We start from the raw sequence: 18,406 nt of genomic DNA, 5'->3' as shown, positions 1-18,406 counted from the left end.
AAAAAAAAAAAAAAAAAAAAAAAAAAAAAAAAAAACACATCATGGTAAAATTAATACCTTCTCAGCTTCGCATCGAAGCTAAAAATAAAGCTTGTAAATTGAACAAAAATCAACAAATTTCAACGAAATGCTCAGATTTTAGATCGTAAAACGCTGGCGGCAATGAGCGTTTTTGATAAAATATTTAAATACTCACCATATGTTAAATTTTTTTTTTCATTTTCGCAAATAATTTTTATAAAATAAAGTAATTTTTCTATTAATAAGAAATTGTCTATAACAATATTTTATATATATTAATAATATTTTTTTTTGTTTTTTGATTAAATATTAACGTAAAATTATGTTATAAACGTTATAATCACAACGTTGTTTTAAATGTTTGCATAACCTGGTTGGGGTTGCTTTTTGGAATTATAAAACAATTCCTTTTAAAAATTAAACACTATTTATTGATTTATACCGAAATTAAAAATGTTTTAGTACCGTATAATGAGATGAAAAATTTTCTCTATGTTATCACCAATAAAATATAAACTTATTTAGTATGAATGGGAGGGAGGGGATTTCTGGTTATCTATTACCAACACTGGTTAAGCCAATAACTTTTAGAGAAAACGTTAAGTTACTTCTTGTTTAAAAAGCCAACAAAATAACATATAAATAAATATATTCTTACAAGTGAATAAGTTCATAACTAGAAAGAAAGTTCTTACATATCAATTTTAAAAATTTAAATCTCCTAGTGTAATTAGTGCTTTCGAAAATTGTTAAAATAAACTAACTTGTTTCTATGTAGTAATATATTTAAAAAAATTAGATTGTTAATGCACTCGAACAACTAAAAATAAAAATTATTATTTTTACATTTATTAATTTATTTCTCAAAATGTTATTTTAACCCATTCAGCCATGAATATCTCATTTTTTATGTATGTGTACATTAGAATAAACACGATACAAAAATATCAATATCGTATTATAATCTTTATTATTATTATACAATTTTTTGTGTCAAAAACCATCGATCAAAGAATTGACAGGCATTAAACTTTAATTATAAATATGTGTCACACATAAAATACATGTAGATATGTAATGATAACATTTTTAATTAATATTATTTGTTTTTGTAAGTTATGAAATGATGTATACGTTTAGAATAATAATCACTCTAAGTATGACAGGTAATATTTTCATGTATGCAAAATAACCTCAAAAGTAAATGACATGCTTTTATAATAATAATATAAAATATTAAATTTACAAAAATAATCTGTATTTACACAAATTAATAAACAGTTCAACGTGTGATACAATATGAACTTCTCTTTCATCATTNTTTACACAAATTAATAAACAGTTCAACGTGTGATACAATATGAACTTCTCTTTCATCATTTTAACAAATAAAATTAAATATTAAATATTTTTTTATAAATTATATACTTTAATTAAAAAAAAAGATTTTTCCGTTTAGTACTTTAGGAATCACAAGTATGCGATTCCTTGTTTGATTACTGGACAGTCATAATCCTGAAATAAAAAATAGGCTCAGGGTAAATCGTAAGACGTCAATAAAAACAATTAACAAGTTTAAAATACAATTCTAAATAAAGAACATAAAATTTTCTAATATTAAACCTCCTCCCTTTATGAAAATCTTAAGTATAATAATACTATAACACTGTAATATGATATGTCACTAAAGTTTACAATAAACTAATAATTCATAAAATATATGTTAATTTAAGTTTTAAAAACTTTTTATTGTAAAATGTAAAATATCATATGTTTAATACAGTTGTCTTAAAACTTAATAGTGCAGAGTTTTAAATAAAACTAATGATATTGTTGTTCGGATCATTTTATCGAATAATGTTGGTACCACGTGAAAATCACTAGCAGCCTACTAGGCACTTTTAGAGACATTGAGCATATTGATAATTGAATAAGTCCCAGTAAATTCCTAGTACTGAATTTTGATATTTGTAATAACTAAATATCAATACCGCACAGTGAGAGGAATAACACTTTTAGCTGGCCAAAAATAGAAAATATGACTATAAAATATTAAATTAGTAACTGCACAGAGCAACTGATTTTTGGTTGATCACTAAATTTCTCCTTAAATAACAATATTTGTCAAAAAAAATGTTTTCTTATTGTTTAATATTATTGATTTCTCTATATATATGAAATAAAATATTTGTTCGGCGCATCCCTTTTAAGGGTACCAACTTCAATTTTTTAATGACTACATACTTACTTAAATATCTTAAATAATAGAAAATAATTCATCTAAGGAAATTACTAATAGATAAGAACTCTTGAACCAGTAGATCACATGTTTTCAACACTTTTAAATATAGACTGGAGGAGAGGTGTGAGTTAATTTATTTTTAGCATTGCATATTTCTTTATCGACCTTCACAACTGACACAGGTATAAAAAAAAGCAATATATTTGCATTAGTGGTTTAAAAGTTGTTATCGAATAGTCATTTTCTTAATTAGAACATTTTCAATCGTTTTAGATAGTCAATATATATATTTCCATTACAAAAAAAAAGTTGATACCTCTATAACGCATAAGGGATAAACCAAAAATACTTAATAATGGATAAATTGAGTTACATAAATTATATGTAACTGAAAATTATTAAAAAATTGTCAAAATTATTGTTGTTTTAAGAGAAATTAAGTGGATAATCAATCGTTCTGTAGACATGAGTTGATTATTAATTAATGACGATGAATTTAACACTATCCATAGACATTATTGTGGTGTATAATAGATTAGCATTGTTAATGTTCAAATGTATGATTTATCATACAAGACGATGCTTATGCACTTAATTTATTTTATAAGTTTTTTTGAACACCTTAAACAAAATTCCCAAATAGACAAATCTTATAATCGTCAAAATGAATACCTCTATTAATGTCAAAAATAAAATTTAATTAATTTTTTTTAAATTAACATTTGAAGAAGAATGTAGTAACATTAACCAGATGTTAAAATTTTAAAAATCAAAGGGAAATTTTTAGGAGCTCTTAGAAGTTTGCTTTTTCTTAATTAAATATTTATACATGTATCTATTATTTTAAAATTTTTATTAATTTAATTAATCTAATTTGTCCGAACTTATTTAAAATTTAAAATGATGCTATTTTTTTTAGAATACATACTTTTAAAACAAGCAATATGATTAGATAATTATTCAAAATTATTGACAATGTGACAAAAACTACAAGAATCAATTTAAATCTATTGAAACTATTTTTGACTATTTTATCAGTTATTTCAAGTGTTAGTAAATGTTAAACATTGATAATGGTAACATTGTTCCCGGAATACGTAACCACGAATGTTTAGTAATTTTTTGTGGCGTTTTGAATTTAATATTTTTAATATAATTTTAGCCACAAGTGATTGATTTTTATTATATGAAATATATTATGAAAAATTGTAAAATCATACAAATGTAACAGCAGTACATCATAATAAACATTTTATTGGTATAAATTTTATCAAATGTTTACAATATTTTGATATAGGGCTCATTTATTAATCAAAATGTTCTTTTCCCTATTAGTTGGTTGTCAGAAAAACCCAAGAGGCAAGTAACAAAAATTATAAAAGTTTTAGAGAATATCATTCACAAATATCGTCACATGTTAACACTAATACAGATCTTTTAAATTCCTTGTTGGTATCATATGATGTCTTGTAATTTTATTTTTAAAAAGATCGCATAAGACATGAAGTAGTACCTACAGAAGTATTCAGTTAAAAAATATAAAACTTTATTAATTGAATGACACAGAAACAAGTGAAAATGAAACGAGTAATAGTGATTCTAAATAATTGATAATTTTATCAATTATTTTAAATAAAAAAATTTATTTACGATAAATATATATACATGCATTAATAAATGTATTAATATAGCATAAAAGTTAGAATAACTTAACGATGCTTGTATAATAATTGAATTTTGGTTTTGGTATTAAAAACAAAAAAAGGATTTTTGTTGATTCTCTGCTTATCTGTTATTTACTAAAATTATCCTTAACGTGATAGTTATATTAAAGTCGATTATTTAAAGTGAATTGATTGTTTTGTATACTTTATTAATGCCAAAAAATATAAAATAATATAAATCATGTAATTAAACAAATGCTAAAATTTTTGGCCAACACTATAACTGTTATTTTCTCATTGAGTGACAGGTATAAAATATGAATCATGTAAGTTCGTTGCGCATAAAGTCTTAGTACTAAATTACAATCATTCAATTTTTTATTTAATTGGTAAGCTACGGGGTCCAAGTCGTGGCTTGTCCCGACAATCATCTACTATAGTTTAACCGTTACCTCACAAACAACTAATCGCTATGACTTATAAAAATTATACGTATTTAAAATGTTTATACAATTATGTAAGTGTACTAAAACTATACAGATGTGTTATGTCTGTAATATATTATAATATGTGGCTAACATCGTAATGTTAATTGCGGCTAATGCAATGCAATGCATTATTATTGAAGTGGCATAGTCGCGTGTCACGACTTGTTTTTGCGGAGTGGTCTATCCGCAATTGTTTTTTAAACACTAGATTATTCAAAAACCGTCATGACATTGCGGCCACAACCAATCGCCAGAAACTTTTTCGGGACATCATGTGTACGTATGCAATAGTCCTTATGAATTCCTGATACTATATTTTGATACTTGTTATAAAATATCAATGCCAAAATATCGAAATAAAAATATATTTATTACGTAATAATCTCACGATTACCTAACACTGAATTATAAACATGAAAATTGTAATAGATTAGTATAGGATTTTTATCAAAAAATGTCTTACACAAAGGCGTTCCCAAGAATAAAAATTGAAGTCAAAAAACACTTAATGGCGAAAATAATAAAGTGCGTAAAATACAATATGGAGAGTCAAATAAAAAATTTTCTTAAATTTAACTGTCTCTCCATAAAAATCTTTTTTGAAAAGCCACGAAAATATTTAAAACAAGCAAAGTTTTAACACATTTTCTTCAGAATTCGTTTTAACTGTCTCAAGTGGAATAAACTACATATGGATTAAATTTGTTTCAATATTTCGAGACACCGATTTACAGTTTTTATCTTAAGATTATAATATTCGGAAAAAACTTTTTATTTGATAATCAGTAACAATACGTTTTTAAATTAAATTATTTTTAGATAATAATAATTGTATTGAACTTAACCGTTAAGTTCAAAGACTTATTGATAATGAAATTATTATTTTTGGCATATAATATTAATTTAGACGTTAGTATTATTAGAAATTCAATACTATGGTATAATCAAATCACTATTTTTTAAATACATGAGTCGTTTAATAGTGTACATTTTACTTTTAAAAGGGTATTTTCACATGTAAATAGATATAACGTTCAATACATAAAACTAATATAAAGCACGATAATTATCTTTTCTTACTGTTATTATTTTTAAAGGACAGTTTTTAAAAAATGGTGCAACAAGTTTTGATAGTATATGAGAATTGAGTTGACGACAACGTCATCAAGTTGCCCCCTAAAGAGGACATTAAATATGGTTATAAGTAATAATTGTTATAAGGACATTATTATAAGTAAATAATAATAACTAGATGAATCAAATCTATTTATAGTTATATATATATTTCTCATTTTGAGAAATCCATCTTTAAAATTACTCTAATGATCTTCGAAATCTTTTAAATTGAAATAAATTCAAACAATTTTCGTATACTACGTGCTACAAAATATTTCACCATTATAAGTTGTCGTATCAAATCACAAGGAAAATTATTGCGTTTGGCTAGTGGACGAGTTCAGAGTTTGATCTTTCATGTGAAAGTATAAATGAGAAAAGATGGCACCCTTGAGACATAAGGAAAACTATGAGAAAAGTCACAGAAAAATACTAATTCAACTGGGCATACAAACTTTAGAAGCAGTACTTAAACGAAAACTTTTGTACCGAGTTTTGTTCTTTTCTCAATAAATTAAAGCCACAAAATCTTCAATTGTCTAGTATTATTTGAAAAATTCTTAACTAAAGAAACCAATGTGATATATGAAAAATATTTATATATCTTTGTATAGCCTCGTATGAAGTCTTTTGGCCTATAGCTTATAATAACATATTGTAACGCATTGATAACAGTAATTTTCAGTTAATTTTAGCTTAATAAATGTATTGATATACTATCACAGTAATTTTTAAGTTTTATTTTCTTTGAAAATAAATTAAAACTTTTTACTATTCATATTTAATTCTTAAATAAATTTATTAATGGCTGCTACGGCACTAATCCTAATCTTGGAAACATGATTACGATTGTTTTTCTTTTATTTTCTTATTAGAGATATAAGATTATATTTTTATATTTATTTATTCGATTTATTTTGTTTTAAAGAATATAAAAAATGAATGTATACATTAAGAATAATTAAATAATGGATAAAAGTTCAGTATCTAAGTTAATATAATGGACAACAGACTAAAAGAAAATGTCAAGCTATTTATAAATTATCACATTTTTTTATTGTTGAAATTATTTAAAATAACGAATATACAGGTGGCGTCACGAAGATATGACAAATCAAATAACTTTTGATTCAATTATTAATTTGTTAAATTTTGTTTTTATTAATTATTAATTCATTTTTAAATTACATTATTTTATAGTCTGAGATAGCAATAATTATTTAAATATATAAATTTTAACAAAATGATAATTAGATAAAAAATTATTGGATTTGTGGTTTCATGAATTGCCCTGTATAATTAGGCAAGTGTCATTTTCCTAAAATTTTTAAAGAATAAATGTTGTCGTGGATCAAAAAGTTACAGGTCTTTTAACTTCATATTTCAAATTTAATTCAATAATTATTCAATGGTGGAAATAGACTTTTAAATCCAAAATAAATGAAAATATTTAACTTTAAAAAATATAAAATTCTTAAAATGTATTTGTTTACCTGTTCATAACGATTAGTTTGGTCTTGGGGTGTTGGTAAGGAATATAATACATTGAATAATGTTAATCCTAATCCTAATACAAATAAAATCCGCGAACTACTCTTTGACATTTTAATACGCACTAATATGATTCGTTATAGATTCACTCTTATTGAAATTGGGTACCTCTATAATTCGTCAATCATTGATTAATGAGCAACTAATAATGCGTGTTTAACTTACAAATTTTTTTATTTATTTTTTTTTTAATTCAATTTAATTGTAACTTATTGTTAATATGTTGACAGGTGTTCATATTATTGCAATAATAATTACAATTGTTATTCAATAGTGTACTGGAACTAGTCTGTTTGATACAAGTGTAAAAAGCTGTGAACAATGTAAATTACCTCAGTTCGTATTAACAAAGTGAATAGTGAGAATGCATAAAGAATAAAATTATTGTACATTGGCTTTATACAACAAATAGTCTGATATTAGTTTTTTAGTAATTCGACTCGTATTTGAGAACATAAACTAACATAATACTTTTTACTAATACTTCTAGTGATTTCAAATGAATATAATTATTGAAAAGATAATTTGTGTGCTAATTAAAGTAACACTCAGAAGTCTATAACTTTAAAATAATTTTTTCAAATATTAACATTTAATTTATTAGAAAAAATATGTAAATGTATAATAAAATACAAATTTATATTATATCATAGCAATTATTTAAATTTAACAAAATAGATCATTTTTCAAACAATACATATTTTTAAGACAATTTAGTTTTTTCTTTACTTCTACATTGATTTAGATTCTGCGACCTGCAAATTAAAATATCGTTATTAAATAATGTGATTATAAAACTATAGATCGATCTAATCAGACCAATATGATTAATTTAGTTTATTTCATTAGGTTGGGCTAATTAAATTTAATGGTCCTATCAGGGTGAACAACATGGTTTTGTATGACTGACTTTTTTCAAAAACGCCCACTGTATGAATGCGACGTAGACAGAATTTCGCATTCGGTTCGGTTTAAAATTTAAATCAATGAAATATGGATGTAAACATATAGAATACCATTATTTTACACACTGAATATTTGATTACAAGCAGAATATTCATGTAAACATCAAAAATTGATAAACAATTTATATAATATCGTTACTTCCATGATAGTATACAATCTCTCTCAAATAAAAAAAAGTCAATTAATGGAGATTTTTTTAATTTTAATCCCATCTTCTTTAAATGAGCACAAAAACATAATTCAAAAAACCCAGCACAGGGGGGTCGCGGCACAGTGGTGACGTAGCATAGTTGGATCAAGTATAATGAAATCTGACAGTGATTAAAATCACTATCAAAAAAAATTCTTCGATGCAAATCTTTAGATAGTGTTTAGTTTTAAAAAATTGGTGAATTATTCCATGATCACTAGTTCCTTATTAATATTCTGATTAAGATAAAGTATGTCGAATGAAAAAGGGATTATTAAAATATATTATTTCTCGTAAAAAAATTGTGTTGATCCATACACTTTTCAATAAGTTATAGTATTATAAAGTTAATAATATAAAAAAGAATTTTTTTACAAAAATCGTATTTTTTTTATTAACTTTGATGACTGTTATCATCGTGAAAATAAAATAAAGTCCGAAATTTTTTTTTTTAATGATAAAGTATATTACATTAGCTTTAATTTAAGATATATATATAAAAGTGTCAGAATTTCCGGAACACTTTCAAAAGATAAATTGAAAAAATTGTCATTATATATCCCGCCTGTGGGCAGGTAAAAGGTCAGAATTATTAAAAAAAATTTATCAAATGTAACGTAATGTTATTATGCAACTATATAAAAAAATTATATTGATTTGCTTATTTTTAAAAAAGTAATGGCAATTTTGAGTAAAAAAAATTGACAAAATTTCGAAAATCAGCGATTTTTATATTTGTATTTTTTTTTGGAGGTTTCACCCATTTACGGGGAACAAGTAAATTTGTTCAATTTTTGAGAGTAATGTCTTTGACTATATACTATTTGCGATCTTTGGACGTATCATTGATAGAAATCGGTTCAGTGAGAGCTGAGAAAAAGTAGTAACAGACAAAAAAAAATATATTATATTGAAAATTTCTTTGTAGAACAGTTAATATTCCCTAACAATATCCTACAGGCCGAAGAAAGAAAAAAATATCATTTATAAATATAGACGAAAAAAATTAAAGACTAAATAAATAATAAAAATGATCCCAATTTTCTTACTTGTTGTTTACCACCTTGTTGGTTACCACCTTGCTGTCTACCACCATTATTTGGTTCACGACGTTCTCTTACCTAAATTTTAAAGATTGGAATTATCAAAATTGACATATTAATATTTTTTATAAATATTAAAATTCCAATATTTATTTAATCATAAGCTGTCTTATTTTAAATATGTACTATATAATGCAATAATATTTGATCCATTTTTTCTTTTATTTTCAATATTTTGAAATTAATGGTTATCATAAAAATGTTTTCATTTTTCTTACTTGTTGGCTACCTCTTTGTTGGCTACCACCTTCTTGGCGACCACCTTGTTGGTTACCACCTTGTGGTCTACCACCTTGCTGTCTACCACCTTGTTGGCTACCACCTTGCTGTCTACCTCCTTGTTGGTTACCACCTTGTTGTCTACCACCATTATTTGGTTCACGACGTTCTCTTACCTAAATTTTAAAGATTGGAATTATCAAAATTGACATATTAATATTTTTTATAAATGTTAAAATTCCAATATTTATTTAATCATAAGCTGTCTTATTTTAAATATGTACTATATAATGCAATAATATTTGATCCATTTTTTCTTTTATTTTCAATATTTTGAAATTAATGGTTATCATAAAAATGTTTTCATTTTTCTTACTTGTTGGCTACCTCTTTGTTGGCTACCACCTTCTTGGCGACCACCTTGTTGGTTACCACCTTGTGGTCTACCACCTTGCTGTCTACCACCTTGTTGGCTACCACCTTGCTGTCTACCTCCTTGTTGGTTACCACCTTGTTGTCTACCACCATTATTTGGTTCACGACGTTCTCTTACCTAAATTTTAAAGATTGGAATTATCAAAATTGACATATTAATATTTTTTATAAATGTTAAAATGCCAATATTTATTTAATCATAAACTGTCTTATATTAAAAAATATACTATATAATGCAATACTATTTGATCCATTTTTTCTTCTATTTTGCAATAGTTTAAAATGAGTGATTATCATAAAAATGTTTTCATTTTTCTTACTTGTTGGTTTCCACCTTGTTGGCTACCACCTTGTTGTCTACCACCATTATTTGGTTCACGACGTTCTCTTACCTAAATTTTAAAGATTGGAATTATCAAAATTGACATATTAATATTTTTTATAAATGTTAAAATGCCAATATTTATTTAATCATAAACTGTCTTATATTAAAAAATATACTATATAATGCAATACTATTTGATCCATTTTTTCTTCTATTTTGCAATAGTTTAAAATGAGTGATTATCATAAAAATGTTTTCATTTTTCTTACTTGTTGGTTTCCACCTTGTTGGCTACCACCTTGTTGTCTACCACCATTATTTGGTTCACGACGTTCTCTTACCTAAATTTTAAAGATTGGAATTATCAAAATTGACATATTAATATTTTTTATAAATGTTAAAATGCCAATATTTATTTAATCATAAGCTGTCTTATTTTAAATATGTACTATATAATGCAATAATATTTGATCCATTTTTTCTTTTATTTTCAATATTTTGAAATTAATGGTTATCATAAAAATGTTTTCATTTTTCTTACTTGTTGGCTACCACCTTGTTGGCTACCACCTTGTTGGTTACCACCTTGTTGTCTACCACCATTATTTGGTTCACGACGTTCTCTTACCTAAATTATAAAGATTAGAATTATGAAAATTGACCTTAATATTATTGAATAAATTTTAAAATGCCAATATTTATTTAATCACAAACTGTCTTATTTTAAAAAATATACTATATAATGCAATAATATTTGATCCATTTTTTCTTTTATTTTGCAATAGTTTAAAATGAGTGATTATCATAAAAATGTTTTCATTTTTCTTACTTGTTGGTTTCCACCTTGTTGGCTACCACCTTGTTGTCTACCACCATTATTTGGTTCACGACGTTCTCTTACCTAAATTTTAAAGATTGGAATTATCAAAATTGACATATTAATATTTTTTATAAATGTTAAAATTCCAATATTTATTTAATCATAAGCTGTCTTATTTTAAATATGTACTATATAATGCAATAATATTTGATCCATTTTTTCTTTTATTTTCAATATTTTGAAATTAATGGTTATCATAAAAATGTTTTCATTTTTCTTACTTGTTGGCTACCATCTTGTTGGTTACCACCTTGTGGTCTACCTCCTTGTTGGTTACCACCTTGCTGTCTACCACCATTATTTGGTTCACGACGTTCTCTTACCTAAATTTTAAAGATTGTAATTATCAAAATTGACATAATAATATTTTTTATAAATGTTAAAATTCCAATATTTATTTAATCATAAGCTGTCTTATTTTAAATATGTACTATATAATTTAATAATATGATCCATTTTTTCTTTTATTTTCAATATTTTGAAATTAATGGTTATCATAAAAATGTTTTCATTTTTCTTACTTGTTGGCTACCACCTTGTTGGTTACCACCTTGTTGTCTACCACCATTATTTGGTTCACGACGTTCTCTTACCTAAATTATAAAGATTAGAATTATGAAAATTGACCTTAATATTATTGAATAAATTTTAAAATGCCAATATTTATTTAATCACAAACTGTCTTATTTTAAAAAATATACTATATAATGCAATAATATTTGATCCATTTTTTCTTTTATTTTGCAATAGTTTGAAATGAGTGATTATCATAAAAATGTTTTCATTTTTCTTACTTGTTGGTTTCCACCTTGTGGTCTACCACCTTGTTGGCTACCACCTTGCTGTCTACCTCCTTGTTGGTTACCACCTTGTTGTCTACCACCATTATTTGGTTCACGACGTTCTCTTACCTAAATTTTAAAGATTGTAATTATCAAAATTGACATAATAATATTTTTTATAAATGTTAAAATTCCAATATTTATTTAATCATAAGCTGTCTTATTTTAAATATGTACTATATAATTTAATAATAATTTGATCCATTTTTTCTTTTATTTTCAATATTTTGAAATTAATGGTTATCATAAAAATGTTTTCATTTTTCTTACTTGTTGGCTACCTCTTTGTTGGCTACCACCTTCTTGGCGACCACCTTGTTGGTTACCACCTTGTGGTCTACCACCTTGCTGTCTACCACCTTGTTGGCTACCACCTTGCTGTCTACCTCCTTGTTGGTTACCACCTTGCTGTCTACCACCATTATTTGGTTCACGACGTTCTCTTACCTAAATTTTAAAGATTGTAATTATCAAAATTGACATAATAATATTTTTTATAAATGTTAAAATTCCAATATTTATTTAATCATAAGCTGTCTTATTTTAAATATGTACTATATAATTTAATAATATGATCCATTTTTTCTTTTATTTTCAATATTTTGAAATTAATGGTTATCATAAAAATGTTTTCATTTTTCTTACTTGTTGGCTACCACCTTCTTGGCGACCACCTTGTTGGTTACCACCTTGTGGTCTACCACCTTGTTGGCTACCACCTTGTTGTCTACCACCTTGTTGGTTACCACCTTGTTGTCTACCACCATTATTTGGTTCACGACGTTCTCTTACCTAAATTTTAAAGATTGGAATTATCAAAATTGACATATTAATATTTTTTATAAATTTTAAAATGCCAATATTTATTTAATCACAAACTGTCTTATTTTAAAAAATATACTATATAATGCAATAATATTTGATCCATTTTTTCTTTTATTTTGCAATAGTTTGAAATGAGTGATTATCATAAAAATGTTTTCATTTTTCTTACTTGTTGGTTTCCACCTTGTTGTCTACCACCTTGTTGGTTACCACCTTGTTGTCTACCACCATTATTTGGTTCACGACGTTCTCTTACCTAAATTTTAAAGATTGGAATTATCAAAATTGACATATTAATATTTTTTATAAATTTTAAAATGCCAATATTTATTTAATCACAAACTGTCTTATTTTAAAAAATATACTATATAATGCAATAATATTTGATCCATTTTTTCTTTTATTTTGCAATAGTTTGAAATGAGTGATTATCATAAAAATGTTTTCATTTTTCTTACTTGTTGGTTTCCACCTTGTTGTCTACCACCTTGTTGGTTACCACCTTGTTGTCTACCACCATTATTTGGTTCACGACGTTCTCTTACCTAAATTTTAAAGATTGGAATTATCAAAATTGACATATTAATATTTTTTATAAATTTTAAAATGCCAATATTTATTTAATCACAAACTGTCTTATTTTAAAAAATATACTATATAATGCAATAATATTTGATCCATTTTTTCTTTTATTTTGCAATAGTTTGAAATGAGTGATTATCATAAAAATGTTTTCATTTTTCTTACTTGTTGGTTTCCACCTTGTTGGCTACCACCTTGTTGGTTACCACCTTGTTGTCTACCACCATTATTTGGTTCACGACGTTCTCTTACCTAAATTTTAAAGATTGGAATTATCAAAATTGACATATTAATATTTTTTATAAATTTTAAAATGCCAATATTTATTTAATCACAAACTGTCTTATTTTAAAAAATATACTATATAATGCAATAATATTTGATCCATTTTTTTTTTTATTTTGCAATAGTTTGAAATGAGTGATTATCATAAAAATGTTTTAATTTTCTTACTTGTTGGTTTCCACCTTGTTGTTTACCACCATTGTTGTTGTTTTCACTCGGATCACTGGTTTTGGGTTCGCGTATTACTAATTCCTAAAATTATTAAATTTTAGAAATGAAACGGGACATATAAATGATTAAGTTATTTGCTAATAATCAATTTATCTTTTACGAAATTTAATTTTATATATGAATGTATTTTGATATAGAGTTTGTTGGAGGAATCATTTACACACATGTTGTGGATTCATTGTTGAGAGATGAAGTCGGATTGAGGTGGTATCAATTACAAACAATTTCATATAAGGATTTATGTAGATGTTAGGGTTGTAATTTGTGACTGCTGTCTCAACAATCCAGATACTGAATACTGAACTGGTGGACTTTTATTCTAAAGAATTTTATAAATGAGGATATTTTATCTTCTACTTCACATAAGATTGACTTATTTCCAGATAGATAATGTGAATTTACTAACACACTTAATTCTTATTTTGTATGAATGTGAACTTTATTGGTTTGTTCATTCCAATTTTCATATGTTTGGCTTGTGTTAATTAGTTAATACAAAAATAAATACTCCAAATTTATAATGAATGTTCTTTTTTTTTAATTAAAAATGTTTTATTAAATTATATTATATCTTAGCTATTTTGATATTATATCTTTAAATATCACTTTTCTATATAGTAAAATTTAAATAAATTAAGGTCGTGGATAGTACAAAACAATTTTTGGATTGATTGTATGCAATTAAATACATTCGTACGAATTCATTATTTTTTTAACGAATGGATGCATGAGCACATTCAATATTTACTGAATATTCAATATGAAATAATTAATTTTTTATAATATTTTGTTTAAAAATTGAGTGAAAAAATGTATTTTTTGATTAGTTATAACTAATTTTAATTTAATAATTATTAAATTAAAATGTTTTTAATTTTGAAGTGAATATTAGTGGAAATAGTAGAAATCTAAAATTTTGTATACTTACAGAATTTAATGGTACGCTAACACCCAATACATTTGGGTTGGTTTCAAGAGCAGCTCTTTTCCATAAATACTAAAGCAAAAGTAAATTTTATAATAATTAAATAAAAAACCATATTCTTATTTCTTAAATAGAAATTTTTAATTTGATAGAACTAATAATAATGTTGAAAATTTAATTTTCAACATTAAAACAGCGTTCAATTCTATAAATTCTATCAATCATCAAAATAATTTATGGTAATCATGTATGGTTCAAGCACTACTACACTCTGTCATATTGAAAAAAAATTATATTTCTAATAAATTATACATTATTTCTATAGATTAGTAATCGCTGTGAAAAATTATTTTAAAGTCTTACCTGTTGAGTTGACAATTGTAATCCTGCAACCAACAAGGAACAAAACAATAAAGATTTAATTAAAACCATTTTATTTAAGCTATATAACAAAGTTTATATTTTAATACGTAACTTTAGTATGTCTAATTAATGTTCTATAACACATATAAATTAAGCTCTTGGTGAAACTCAATGATATGATGATAACCTGTTTAATTCTTGATTCTTTTATATTATAAATTCAGAGAGTTTTTAATTACATTAGTGTAATAGTCCTAAAAACTAACATAAATTTTCAAAAATAACATTGACGCTAAATACTTAAATTTTATAGTTTGTTTGACTTAAGTTAATAAACAAACATTACATAAACGTGTTAAAGTTATTTAATTGAAAATGGAAAAAGAACTGTGTAATGAAAAAATGCTATTTGCTGTTTATGTATGATTTTATTATTTTAATAGAATCATTGTATAATGCAATTAAAATAATTTTAATGTTTATTAGTAATATGTTTGTATAAGGAATAACTACATTTATTCAGTATTTTCATATGTAATTTGTATCAGGTTTGTTTCAATGGTTTTTTTTATTAATTTACGTTTTATTAACAATATTTAGTGTAAAAGGATGTATTATTGATCCATTTTTTTTTTTTATGATATTTGTTGACAATGTTTTGAGTCTAAATTATAAACGTTATTAATCTCAATTTTGCGTATACTTAAGTTTGAGATCTGTTATTGTTAAAATAAATGTACTCTTATGGGCAAATTTTTTACTCATAATTATGTTTTAATGCATAGATCCTAAAGTTAGTTATTATTTAATTTGAAAATACTAATTTATAACAGGTTACGTCCTAGGAAGCCAATAGAATGGTGCAAAGTGTGTATTCGCATTAACTTTTTAAAAATGTCTGAATCAGTCTACTCTATACATAAATTTTAAAATTCTTAAACTTTTTAGCCATTTTTAACCCACTTTTTTATATATATATTTTTGGCCTGATTGATAAAAATGTTATTTATTTTTATTGTTTATGTAAAATTAAATAACCAAATATTATTATTTTTGTACTATTACTTTTTGTTATATAAGCACTTCAAAATTTAGTAATAATGAGAAGCGGAGTGATGTTTAGCGAGACTTTTTTATTATCACAGAGTTATGGTTTTGTACTATTACTACTATAGTAAGTCACAATTTTGATTTAAATGATTATTGTAAATTGTAAATAGTAGTTAAAATATTTATATTCACCTTATTTTTCACTATTAACTTGTAAGCAAAAAATCAGCAAAGCTGTGCTAGTTATTTCTTTTTTTAATTTGTTAAAATTAAGTTAATGTGTTAATAAATATTTTAAGTTAATCTGTTCTTCATTTTACTTTTTAATAGGTATATTAGCTTCGATGCGAAGCTGAGAAGGTATTGGTTTTACTAAGATGTGTTTTTTTTTTTTGTGTCTTTTACCACTTTTTCTCAGCTCTCACCGAACCGATTTCTTTCAATGATACGTCAAAAGATCACAAATCGTATCTAGTCGAAGACATTACCCTCAAAAATTGAAAAGACGTTAGGTTTATCGATAATATACTTGTATAACAGTAATTTTTCGTCTACAGCTGTGAGATAGTAATAGTAATATGAGCAAATATTTTGTGTTAAATTAGTTTTGGGTTAAACATTTTTTATAATTTTAAAATATGTCTTATATCAATTGCTGTATTTGTGAAAAAACTCGAGGTGACTTTGTCGAAGTTAAGCAAAAGGGTTTCTTGAGTCTTTTAAAGGCTAGTGAAATGCGTGGAGACAATAAATTTAAAAACATTAGTGGCACGTTAATGGCACATATAGAATGTAGAAAATCATATACACGTAAATGTACCATTATAAGTGACCTGAAACAAACAAGTGCTTCTACTTTTACTGATACGACATTACCACCTACACCTACCAAAAATAAAGTACGATCATCTCAGTCTCTTCAACTTAAAAGTAAGTGTTTATTTTGCTTTGAAATTATACCAGACAATTTCTCGGATATTCAAAAAAAGAAGCCGGTAGAGTGTAGAGAAATTGTGTGTACTGTAACTAGTTTAAACGTAGGCCATTCTATTATTACTCAAGCTAAACAACGAAATGATTTATGGGGCAAAGAGGTTGAAAAGCGTTTAGCTAATGTAATTGATCTCGTAGCAGCTGATGGTAGATATCACAAACATTGTTTTGTTAATTTTTTCAAATCATCATCTAGAGTCAATTTAAAAAGAGGTAGACCGCAAAATGAGGACATTAAAATAGTAATGGAAAAAATATATTCTATATTAGAAAATAGCGAGGAATGTCAATTTTCGATTGAAAATGATATATTGCCTTACATTGATGATGATTATGTGCCCGACGTAAAAACTATTCGTGCAAAATTACTTGAAAAATATGGTAAAAATATTATCTTGAGTTCCGCAAATAAAAAAACCACAACTATATGTTTTCGAGGTACATGTCAAAATATATTGACAAAAAATTGGTATGAAAATCGAAAGTTAAATAAAGAGGAATAGAGACAAAGAATTGTAGAGGCCGTGGCAGTAATTATTTTAAAGACATTCGCTCACAAATATATGACACAAGTTCTTACCCAGCACCAAATGAATTTTTAGAAAATGTTGATTGTGTCATTCCAAAAACATTGAATATATTTTTAAATAAAGTAATACTGAGTAATAAGAAAGGTGATAAAACACAAATATCAAAAAAATGTACTGCCATTGCTCATGCTATAATGTCAGCGACAAGACCTCGATCATTTCAATCTACTATTCAAATGGGTGTTGGTATATACCTCCATAGAAAATTTGAATCCAAAAATTTAATAAATATTTTATCTAGTCTAGGACTTTGCTCAACTTACCACGATATTATTAAATTTGAATCGTCTTGTTTAGTTTATCCACAAACTAATATTTTTGAAAACTCTTTCAGCCAATTCGTATTTGACAATGCTGATTTTAACTCATGTACTATCGATGGTTTAAATACTATTCATATAATGGGTGGTATATGCTATTCTACACTAACAACATCAGTTATTCCTAATGAACCTATACTCCTAGTTAAAAAACTTCCATCTTCAAATGAAATAAGCAAGTATGGTCAAGTACCCATTTT

General features: G+C 25.1%; 2 protein-coding genes across 51 annotated transcripts in view; both read right to left on the bottom strand.

Moving 5' to 3' along the window:
* LOC126899372 (trigger factor-like) overlaps nt 1-7,240 on the bottom strand; it is a 19,338-nt gene extending 12,098 nt beyond the window's left edge. The window contains exon 1 of the mRNA XM_050674250.1: nt 7,025-7,240. Coding sequence (XP_050530207.1) covers nt 7,025-7,135 — 111 coding nt within the window. The 5' untranslated portion in view covers nt 7,136-7,240. The remainder of the gene's footprint in view (nt 1-7,024) is intronic.
* A 412-nt stretch (nt 7,241-7,652) lies between these two features.
* On the bottom strand, nt 7,653-15,447 carry LOC126899349 (protein argonaute-2-like). Of its 50 annotated transcripts, XM_050674153.1 has the most exons (19): nt 15,254-15,447; nt 14,894-14,962; nt 13,903-13,986; nt 13,615-13,701; nt 13,326-13,412; nt 13,037-13,123; nt 12,688-12,834; nt 12,313-12,489; nt 11,995-12,111; nt 11,751-11,793; nt 11,422-11,480; nt 11,150-11,221; nt 10,862-10,948; nt 10,590-10,661; nt 10,316-10,387; nt 9,937-10,113; nt 9,560-9,736; nt 9,288-9,359; nt 7,653-7,837 (listed from the first exon to the last, which is right to left on the bottom strand). In XM_050674153.1, the coding sequence occupies exons 1-19, from the start codon at nt 15,320-15,322 to the stop codon at nt 7,814-7,816; spliced, it is 1,779 nt and encodes a 592-aa protein (XP_050530110.1). In that variant the 5' UTR covers nt 15,323-15,447; the 3' UTR covers nt 7,653-7,813. The 50 variants fall into 50 exon arrangements, with proteins under 50 accessions (XP_050530110.1, XP_050530112.1, XP_050530121.1 ...); XM_050674155.1 differs by lacking the exon at nt 11,422-11,480 and having other exon boundaries at nt 11,150-11,178; nt 11,736-11,793; XM_050674164.1 differs by lacking the exon at nt 11,422-11,480 and having other exon boundaries at nt 10,590-10,618; nt 10,891-10,948; nt 11,150-11,178; nt 11,736-11,793.
* Nucleotides 15,448-18,406: the final 2,959 nt, after the last annotated feature.

Source organism: Daktulosphaira vitifoliae, unplaced genomic scaffold, assembly GCF_025091365.1.
Source record: "Daktulosphaira vitifoliae isolate Bord-2020 unplaced genomic scaffold, ASM2509136v1 Scaffold_2, whole genome shotgun sequence".
NCBI lineage: Eukaryota > Metazoa > Arthropoda > Insecta > Hemiptera > Phylloxeridae > Daktulosphaira > Daktulosphaira vitifoliae.
The sequence above is the reverse complement of the archived record's forward strand: the minus strand, read 5'-3'. Positions and strand labels throughout refer to the sequence as shown.